The 10,752-nt window shown below is 45.2% G+C and overlaps 1 protein-coding gene across 1 annotated transcript in view; it reads right to left on the minus strand.

Annotated features, from left to right (window-relative positions):
- Positions 1-599: 599 nt before the first annotated feature.
- Positions 600-10,752, minus strand: part of NEDD4L (neural precursor cell expressed, developmentally down-regulated 4-like, E3 ubiquitin protein ligase) — a 339,833-nt gene continuing 329,680 nt past the window's right edge. Inside the window, exons 27-31 of the mRNA XM_023512363.1 lie at positions 9,816-9,875; positions 8,310-8,417; positions 7,096-7,192; positions 5,827-5,899; positions 600-1,143 (exon numbers count right to left, since the gene is read on the minus strand). Of these exons, the coding sequence (XP_023368131.1) occupies positions 1,041-1,143; positions 5,827-5,899; positions 7,096-7,192; positions 8,310-8,417; positions 9,816-9,875 (441 nt within the window). The 3' untranslated portion in view covers positions 600-1,040. The remainder of the gene's footprint in view (positions 1,144-5,826; positions 5,900-7,095; positions 7,193-8,309; positions 8,418-9,815; positions 9,876-10,752) is intronic.

A 10,752-nucleotide genomic window follows, 5' to 3' on the forward strand; every position in this document is an offset into this window, starting at 1 on the left:
TGCCTTCAGAATTGGTACAGAGAGAACAAAAATCGATTATTTGGCTACCGTTAGCAAACGCATACAGACCGGAGACTGGACAGATCTGGTTTCCACAGTTTCAAATCAAGCAGTGCCAAGCTTCATTCGAAATGTCTCTACTACAAACAGCAAAGAGGAAATAGAATAAAATAGACTATACAGCATCGGGAAGGGTTAAGTGATTTCTCTTACGAGAAATAGAAGTCCAACCCCTGTCTCAAAAATGTGTTATAGCACATGTGATTACTTCTAAGGAATAATGGTGAGATTCCTTTCAAGTCAACACAAAATTTGTCATGCTATGTTACAATTCTCTCAGCCTGTAGCTATGATCTAGATTTGTACAAAAACCCAAAACTGTGATAGCAAGTTTTTCTGAGTATGGAGAAAATTATCATTATGTCTAATGTTATACTGGAATTGGAAATTCTCTCGAAGTACTAGTCTGTAGAAGGTTTTTGGACCAAAAATTAGTCTTCCAATTCTAATAAAGTAGAGGGCGGAGGTGTCAAAGAACTTCACAAATAAAAATCATTGACTGGTATGAAATTCAAATACAAAAAAAAAAAAATGCTCACTTTTCCAAGTACATGAGACATCTTTAATTGTAATTAAATAAAATCTGAAAATCGGTCTAAATCATCTTAAAAAGTAAACATGAGTTGTAATACCATACCTGTAGAGTGATTAATTCCATTCATTGTCATTAGAAAGTATGTAAAATATTTATTAAGGGCTTTGCCTGCAGCGGCACAACATAAATAGCGTAAGTCCTCCTGAAATGTAATTAGTGTACACGTCAACCAGTCGGTAATTTGTGGTGGGAAATGCAGGGACTCGAGCTGGGACCAGGTTCCCGAGTCTGAACTTGGGCGAGTGCACGGTCGAAGGCTCAGCTCCAGGGGCCACGCCTGCAGCTGCTCTTCTGCCATCATCTCTGCAAAAGTCTGCTAGGCAAATGCAAAAGAGCAAGCAGAACTTGCTCGAAGAACAACCAGCCCCGAGGCGGGGAGCGCTGCTTAATCCACTCCTTCAAATCCTTGGGCATTTTCCACGGCCATGAGAAGTTTCTCCCGTAAATCTTCAAAGGTTTCGTATGGAGGTAAGTCAAGGCGATTAAAGCTGCAAGAGGAACAACGTGTAGGTGAAAAGCCACCAAGGCACTTGCTAGATTTGGCTGATGGGGCAGGATATTTAGCAAGAGGATAAAAAAAGGGTCCACCAAGAATTCTCAATCTTGAAAAACAAATTCTAGCTGGGAAACCGACCACAGCAAATAGGTTACGTCATCTACAGAGAGGAGAAAACCATTTTCTGCTAGTCCAGGAAACCTCTGCTATGGTCAGACGTGGGTCTCGGGAGAATCCTGGTGGGAAGGGGGCCGTGGAAGACAAAGTAACGCACATGCACATCCAGACTTCCAAACCCACGAAATACAAAGAATTTAGGCTTTTGGAGTTACGTCCGTAGTGAGGCTGTGTCTGTCTCAGATGTCTACCACTTACTCTACATTAGGCCTCAAGCCATTAATGCATTTGGTTTTCATCACAACCCTTGTGAGGTAAGTAACGTCATCTCACTCTGCAGAGGCAGATCCTGAAGCAGGGAGGTAAAGTCAGGGTGCCTGGGGTCACACCCTAGGAACACGGCAGACCAACAAACAGAACCCAGGCTGTCTCGGGCTCCAGAACACCAATCCTAAGCTACCTCCTCTCATCCAAGTCAGGGAAGTAGAGATTTCACATGAAAGGCTGCATTTATAAAAACGCTCTTACATATAGGGAGGTTTCCATGAAGGGCGGCTGCAAAACAACCCTGGTGATAGTGAGGTCTTCAGACAAATGGATGGCCTCTGGGAGCAACTGACTTGTTATGGGACCATGTCCAAATTCTGGCTCTGCCAGTTGCCAGTTGTGTGACCTTGAGAAGTCACCTCACCTCTCTATTTGCTCATCACAAATCTAGCTAATCACAAGGGTGCTGGATCAAATTGGTGAATGTGAACTGCGCCGAGCACTTATCAAGTTTTCATCCTTTTTCCTTTTTAAACATTTTTTAAGAGATAGGGTCTTCTCACTATGTTGCCCAGACTGGACTCCAACTCCTGGGATCAACTGACCTCCTGCCAGTACCCTGTGACTAGCTGGGATTCTAGGCTTGTGATCAGTGGTATCATTCATCAACATTTATTAAGCGTCTACCTGGGGCTTGAGAAAGTCTGAGCCTCATGGGTAGACTGCTGACATGCACCTGTCATGAAAAAGGCCACACACGCTTGCCACAGTTAATGATGGCTTAGGACGGAGTGTGCACCCCAGCTGTCAGCCTTGTGCCCGGGGGGAGGTAATACTTCATCCCTGTTTTATCTCTATTTAATAGAGAAGGAACTCGAGACACAGAAAGGTTAGGTAATTTGCTTAAGGTCACACACTAAGGGGGAAAGCTGGGTTCAGCCCTGGCTGGCAACAAGGCCCATCCTTTCACCTGTGCTTATGCTGCCCCTGCTGTGAGTACCCCAGCTGGCGCATTTGAACTAACCCCGCTAGGCACTGTTGTGTCATTTGCAATATGAACAGAACCACTTCTTACATTTTGAAAGTTAACCATTAGTAGCAGCAGTGAGAAACAAATACGTATCTGTGGTGGGCCTTTCACAGCCCTTGAAAGGTCTAGTAAGTCCCACTGAACTGAACTCTACTCCGATTCTGTAACAGCCACTAAACACTAAGGGCCATAGAGATTAGCACTGTGTTTCTCAAACTGGGGTTCTCAGAAACCTAGGAAGCCTAAAAGAGTAAGTCTTAAAGTTTCTAACTTGTTTTCATATTGATAATGACCTAAAAACATTACTTTCCTAGTTACAAAGACAGAACTCTGTATGTGCAGATGGCTCATTTGCAGCCTGTCACAGAAGGAGGCTGCAGCCTTTCCAGTGGGGGTTTCACCGTCCAGGGCCTGCAATCCCTGCAGGGTCTGCACACCTATGATAATAAAAGGTGCACAGAGCGTACAAGTTTGTGAAACACTGGCATAAAGCAGAGAGGGGGCAAAGAAGAGTGTTCAGAGCTGAGCTTCTGAGTCTGTGCCTTCATTTTTTTTTTTTAAATCTATAAGTGGGTCACATTACTGGCCTCTTAAAATTGGTGGGATTATGCAAAGTAATCACAGCACATGCCTAGGACATGTAGTAAGCATTACTTCCATTACTGCTGAGGTCAGGAGACAGGGATCTGCCTTAGTCTGTCACTAATGAGCTGGGTAACCTTGAGAAGGTCAATGTCCTCAGAGGGCTTCAGCTTCCCCATGTGTTAGAAGTGTGGGAAGAGTCAGATGAGAAGGGTCTGCCTGAAAGCGCAGGTGGGTCTGTGATCCTGATAAAGAGAAATTTCTAATGTCCAAGTAGCGACCTTTAACAGAACAAGGAAACGAGGCCCTCTGCACATCAGACGCTCACACTGGCATCGGAGGTCAATGAAAAGCACCCTTGCAAAGAACCAGATCTATCAGCTTCTGTTCTCTGTATATCTCAGATTTTTATTTTGAAGCTTAATGGTGTAATTTACATTTTCATGAAGCATAGGAGAAACAGCACACACACATGGCTAAATTTTGTTGTGGAACTGTTGCTGTGAGGCAGCCAAGGAAGTTCCTGTTTCCCACATCATCACAGTACCCTCAAGGCCAGGTTGGAAGGACTCAGAAGAGAAAGCAGAACAGCCCCCTCCCTAGCCTGCGGAGGGTGCCACTGGGAAATGCTTTGGTTGCTTTATTTCTATGACACAGAGAGAGGAAAGTTCAAGTTTTAGTAAGAGCCAGCTGGGCAGTTTTCCTCTGCTGGGTTGACCTTTACCCTTCCTAGGGAAGAGATGTGAACTTTAGACCCTGCCTGCAAGAATCACCTGGGGAGTTCTGGAACCCCTACCACCCAGGCCACATGCTAGACCAAGACCAAATTCTCGGCATCAGCATTTTTAAAGTTTCTGATAGTTCCCATGTGCAGCCAGGGTTGAGAACTGAGTTCAGAGGTCTCACCTGGGCAGTAGCCTGTTTTAGTTGTGGCTGAAGCATATGGGACCCAAAATAGAGGAAAATTTGAATAGTCAGCTGTCTATAAGCAGAGTCACAGAGGGACACGGGCTAACCACTAAATCAGTTCATTAGTTTGGTCTATTTGAAGAGCCTCCAAAGAAAGTGGTTTATTAAGAAAGGCAGTGTATCTGGTGTAGTGTTTAAACGCAGACTCTTAATTCTACCAGACCCCAGTTCAAATCCTGTGAGCTGGGGACCTGTTAACTGTGATCCCAGGTAAGTGTCCTAACAGCCCTGGAGAACAGTAATAGTGTATCAGAAGGTGCTGTAAAGATTACACAGTGCCTGACCCACAGACAACGTCCGTGCCCAGTAATTTAGCTCCTACTACTCTTTGTCACTGTAAGTACCATGAGTTTGGGAGTTCTGCACCCTGGTCCTGGGTCTCTGCCTTTTCTCAGTGCTGGCTGCCTTTTAAACTGAGGCTATCATAATCCAGAAAACCACATTTAACTCTGACAACACTGGGATAAAAGCTCTAAACTACAAAGCACTCTTCACCCACAATAAAGGCAGAGAACCATGGACACTGACTATTCTGGATATTAACCAATTTTTGGCTGGAGTTGGCTTGCTTTCCAGGCTTTCACTGGCAATGACCATATTCATTCCACTCAGAGAGTCTTATGAATGGTACGAATTGGGAAAACAAAAACATAAAAACCCCAAATCTTTCTGGCAAAGCAAGAGTCAAAAAGAGGCAAGAAACCTTTCATAGCCGGCAAGAAACCTTTCATAGCCCATTTCTCACAAATACATTTTCATGAAAATTCTCACCTAGCCGGCACTTAATAGTTTAAGGAAGTGTTTCCTGCAGGGAGTGTTCATTGGTTATATGTAAGTTTACAACGACTGAAGCAAGTTTTGAAGCCCACCTTTTGCTTGAGCAAGGGGGGCATTCTGGCTCACCATTTTCTAGGCCCACTTTTATTATTTCCTAGGGAACAAGAAATAAACACCTATGCAGAAAACCCACCACAAAGGACATGGGGACTTGGATTAGCAAGAGTGTGTGGACACTGCATTGTGTCAGGTTTTATGTAACTCTTCGAAGAAAACCACCAGGACCCTTGTTCCTGGCCCTGCAACCCCAGGGGGCCTTCTGAGGGCAGGCGCCCTCCGCCTTGTCATCCTGGCAACGTGTTATTTATCAGACCACTCATACTCCTTGGCCACAATCACATTAGTCAATTCCAGGGCATTAAGAGCTACTGATGGACACCTGAGGCTTTTTAGACAGGCTGTTTCTACAGAAAATTTTATCTTAAGTTCTAAACACTTTATTTAAGGTTGGCGTGAAAATCTGATCTGTTTAGAGCAGTGGTTCTCAACTTTCCTAATGCTGCGGCCCTTTAGTACAGTTCCTGTGTGTCATGACCCACAGGTTGAGAACTGCTGGTTTAGAGGTTGGGTGCTGCCTTTTCTTGATGTGGTGGACAGTGACACTTCTGCCACCTAGAAGGCATCAGGGAAAGACGGGGTGCAGAGGAGCTCCCCACAGTCTTGAATCCTTTGTGTGCCAAGCACACTGGACACATCTGAACCTTGCTTTACGTCTCATGAGCACTACTGTACAATTTCTGTCTTCATCTGTGTCTTTTTGCTAAGCTCTTTATGGGCAGGAAACCTAACACCCTATCGTCTCTAGCCCAGCCCCGTCCACAGCTAAGTATGTAAAATACAGCTTGCTGACAACCATGTGTTTTTGTCACTCACCATGTGTGAGCTCTGGGCAGTTTTTCAGGACTGCCCCATTGCTCTATTGTAAACAGCTGAGGACCATTGGAACCTGGACAAGAAAAGAGAGGGACGTGTTAAGAGCGCGTCAGGCCACAGAACCAAGCTATGGTGTAACTTAAAGAAAGGGGGAGGATGACAGACCAGCCACCGCCAGGGCAGCTTTCCCCAGCACCAGACTAGAGCCACTCTTTTGCTACACTATCATATTTAATGTTTATTTTCTTAAGAAATAAACTTTGCTTTGTCTCTCAGACTTTAGTGGAGAGGTGCAGTCAGAGCTCATGGCAGCTTTGAGCTCCTGGGCTCAAGTAATCTTCCTGCTTCAGATTCCTGAGTAGCTGGGATGACAGGAGAATGCCACCTTGCCTGACCAATTAAAAAATAATTTTTTTTTGTATAGATAGGGTCATGTTATAGGATGGTCTTGAACTCCCAGCCTCAAGCAACCTTCCCACCTCAGCCTCCTAGCACGCTGGGATTACAGGTGTGAGCCATTACACCTGGTGAATATTTAATACAGTAGAACCTCCCTAGTTGACCACCCCCTCAAGTTGACCTAATTTCCACAGGCTGTAAATGTCAGTACAGCAGGCAGGCCTAGATCCTTACGCTGATCCCTCCACATGCTGGCCAGTCTGTTACGGTCCCTTGGGTGGTTAACTTACAGAGGTTCTCCCGTATTTAATGTTGAGGGCAGCAAAAGGCCTGTACAATCTCCTAACATAGACTCTGCACTACATTTAGAAAGGGGTCACACCAGGAATAGCGGACATAGCATATAAAAGGGGAGATGGCTACAACCTCTCAAGTGAACCCTGGAAATTTAGGCTTAAAACTACTTTGGGGGGGAAAATGGAACTTTTCACTATGCAAAGCAGAAAAAGTGATTAAAAAAAAAAGTCACTGAAGAATTCTGTCACCTGAAAGTGAGGTGTCCTTTATATGATCAGTTTATAACCACATGGATGATTCTGCAAAACCTAGTTTTTAAAGTACCAAAAAACTGAACTAGAAAAAGAAAAAAGGAAAACCACAAGATGACTGACCCTTATGGTTCTACCCACAAACCGCCCCCACCCGTTACCCATCTACAGGAAGCGCTTCCATCAGCTCTATGAGGTCCCTGCTGTCCTAAAAAGTCTCTGCAGCCCTGTGAAGAGGCCTGGGAGGCAGAGCGTTCTTGGGCCACAGTTGGCGCCTGGCTAGAAATTTGTAGAACTGAATCTACAGACATCCCATGCTCACCATAAAGTTCGGCAAATCCGTTCATAGGTACTCGGGACGTCCCTGTGACAAACTGCAGTAACCGGATACGCTTTTCTGCGTCCATCAGTAGCACAGCCTATGAACAAAGGCAGAAGGTCATTAAGTCCCCCACGGGACATGCTGCACGTGTGGCTGCAGTGCAAGCAGAATGTAATCTCATCTGAGACCCACGCAGTTGACTCTGAAAATGAGCCATTTTTTTGTTTTTTATTTTAATGGCCACCACAGTACCAGCCTCTCTAAGCTTAGAGGGTGAGTGATCACAACGCCTCTCTCTTCTTCAGCCAACATACCAAAATAAGTGATAGAAAAGGCAAACTCTTTGATGGAATCGAGCTCATGCTTCTCTGTGTGAGGCCGGCCGGTTCCCCCTAAACCGATTATCAGTGCACAATGTTCAAAAAGCACCAACACCAGGGGAATCCGGGTCATGGGATGGGGTTTCAGAAAGTAGACACATTCCCTACAGATAACATCTGGCACTTAAGAGTAATAATAGATATTTAGAAATTATAAAAAGATAGTGATCTCTTTCGTCTGTAAGTAAATCAGCCTTGAGTAACAGTTTTTGTGAAGTTAGTTTACTTCTCGTCTTTGGACTGACCATTTTCTATTTCCTATCCTTCTCAGCTGAACAGGAGGCACACACTGGGCCACAGACAGTAAGTTAAATTTCATCTGCATCTTTGGTTGAAAGATATAAAGATCAAAATAGTTGCTGGAATTTAAAAAAGTGAAGAAAATGACTTCTTAACAGGAAATGGTATCTTGAAAAAGCCGGCCCTAAAGCATGTTTATGACCCGGGCATCACTATTCTCATTTACACTTTGGAGGACTAGCTTTCAGTACTCCTGAAGCCAATTAATTCCTTTCCACATTCATCTGACTCAGTGGGTTCCTCAAATGAAAGCTGCTTTCACCAAGTCATCAAGGAAGGGCAGCATGCACAGGACCCTGCTGTCCGAGCCGGGCTGTCCAATCGAGTTGCAGCAGAAGCCCAGTTTGTCTGCTGGTCAGGCTGCTCCTCTCCCCCCACCCTCCGCCCCCTGCCAGCAGTGCAAGCACTAACAGACTCCAGCTTTAGCATCAGTCCTGAAATCAGCTCTTGGCAGGGTTGGGGGACCCCAGAGGTACCAGTTCTGACAAGGTGGAAGAACACGGGGCAGGGGCAGGGGTTGGGCCCTTGAGTTACCTTCCAGAACCACTGAATGACAGGGTGATTTGGGCAGTAGCCGTTCTTGTAAATAGAATGCTGTCTCCAGTCATTCACGTCCACATCGCCAAGGCCGCACATCAGCAACTATTAAGGAAATTTACCAGATGTAAACAAGGCAGCGTGTGAAAGCTGAGACAGTCACAGTATAGTACAACATGACCTCTCTCAATGCCGGCATTTTGTCATTGTGCAAAGGAGGCTAAGCAGCGACTCACACAAACAAACAGAGGCGGATACCTTACCTGCATGGCAGATCACAGAGACAGCGCGGGTAATGAGGGTGACCTAATGCTAACCCTGTGTAAGGCCATGATGCTTCACACTGGAAATAAAAGCTCCACAATCTTCTTCCCTACCCCACTCATCTTAAGTGCAGTGCTCATGGGTTTGCTTCCACTCTGGTAGCATGTGGACGTGACCCTGGCTGTTTTTCCTCCTGAGAGGATGACAGTCTGAATATTTGGATAAAACCTCTCTACCCACAAAAGAATTAGTGCTGATGACAGCAACAACGTATCTCCTCCAGATCGATTAATTCAGGTGATGCCAAGTCACCTCAGCGGTGCAGAGGCCCATGTTCTGCAGATGTGCTCTCAGGCAGTAATGGGTCCTGAGACTTAGCATTTAGCCCAAAGTTTGCTTTTCTTATTATGCACCTATCCAGCAGGGAAAGTTTCCGTGACAAACAGCCCTACTATTCCTGCAGAGGCACTAGGATAAATGGAAAGAGAACTAAACCACAGGCCTGAAAGCAGGTTCCTAGGCGTGACGGTGCCAAAAGCTTGCTGGGTAAACCCAGGGTCATTAACATGTCTCTGCCTCAGTTTCCCACCTATGAAATGAAGGGCTTGGAGTCTGTGATTTCTATGACATCATCTTATCTAAAAAAAACCCTCCACAGACTCAGCCTTCCTTCTCCCATTTCTCTTGACACATAGGGTGAGATATTCCTTCGGTTTTTAATTATAATCTCCCATCTACATCCACACCAAGAAGCTGAAATAGACAGTCATCCAACACCTTTTGCTACTGCCTGATGTTTTTCCTTCTGTGACATAAACCTCTTCAGGCTCAATGAGACATCTGTTCTGTAGCCCCTCAGCCTCCATGTGGCCAAGTCCCCCTTTGGGCTGCCATGGCAGGGCGGGAGGTGGCACGAGATTCTCCCCCAGCCTGGTCTTGTTCACAGGTTGCTACTGCCCCAAACCTTGTCTCCACCTGGACACACCAGTTTTCCTCATCTGGTGTTCAGGGCCAAGAACCCAATTCAGTTCAGCAGGCCTCTACTTATTTGGTACATTCCAGAACTGCCCCCTCCCAGGCCAGGGAACTACGGTTCAGTACTTTTGCTATTCTTGACTCCCAAATTGCCAAACAAGGCCCATAAGAGACACAAAACAGAATTCCTCTGAACTCACACTCTAGGACATTACGGATCAAAGAGAATATAAAAACATTATTTGTAATGTTTATAATACAAACCTCTAGTTCATTTTCATCAAAAATTTTAATCAAGTCAATAGGAAGCAGCTCTGTGAATCCCTGAAAAAGAAAAAAAAATCACCTTTGACACCTTTCTCCTTGAAAAAGACAAATTTTACAGAAAGAACGAACTTTTTGTTAGCCTGAAAAAAATGTATTCTTTACTGATGATTCATACATCAGTGACACTATCAAGTTAACTATAGTTCTAAAAAAAAAAAGCCACAGTCATAATGTAAAAGTTCTGAAAAACCGTAGAATCTAGAAGGTTCAGGTACTTGACTCATTTTTGAAACCCTATGAAAATGTGGGACACCATAGGGAGGTGGATTCCAAAAGCTGTTTGTAACACATTGCCGTGAGTCAGAGCATCCTAAAACACGCAGGCCGCAGATGTGCAAGAGACATGGTTAAAAATACCATGCTGCGGGCCTGGAGAAGAAACCAGAAGGAGGCGGGTGGCCGGTGCAGCGCAGGGACCGTGCTCTCACTCCCAGCCTCTCTCTCACCAGCACCACCATCGCCATCTGGGATGAGACCCACGATGCTGCTGCTGGGCCTGCATGTAGCTTAAGCTGGGATCTGAAAGTCAGGGTCACCCGAGATGGGCCCCAAGAATCTGCTTCCTGGGGCTTCGTTCCTACATGACATAAAGCCTGCCTTTTTCCAATCCATCCTCACATCTTATGTCCCTGTGGCCCTGAGCCTCTGTGAGCTGCCTGGGCTTTATACATCAACATAGGTGACCGAGCTAGCGACAGGCTTAAGAGAGCATCACCAAAGGAGAACTCAGCATTACTTCAGTGGAAATTAATGATGTGGGCATGGGGCATTTCCTATGTAATCTTTCAAGAAGCTAATACTATCAGATTTTAAAAGGTCTTTTTCTTTTGGTGAAAGTGAAATACTTTTACAAATGATGAATCTTTTACCCTTC

Source organism: Otolemur garnettii, unplaced genomic scaffold, assembly GCF_000181295.1.
Source record: "Otolemur garnettii isolate 467f Iridium unplaced genomic scaffold, OtoGar3 scaffold00027, whole genome shotgun sequence".
Classification (NCBI taxonomy): domain Eukaryota; kingdom Metazoa; phylum Chordata; class Mammalia; order Primates; family Galagidae; genus Otolemur; species Otolemur garnettii.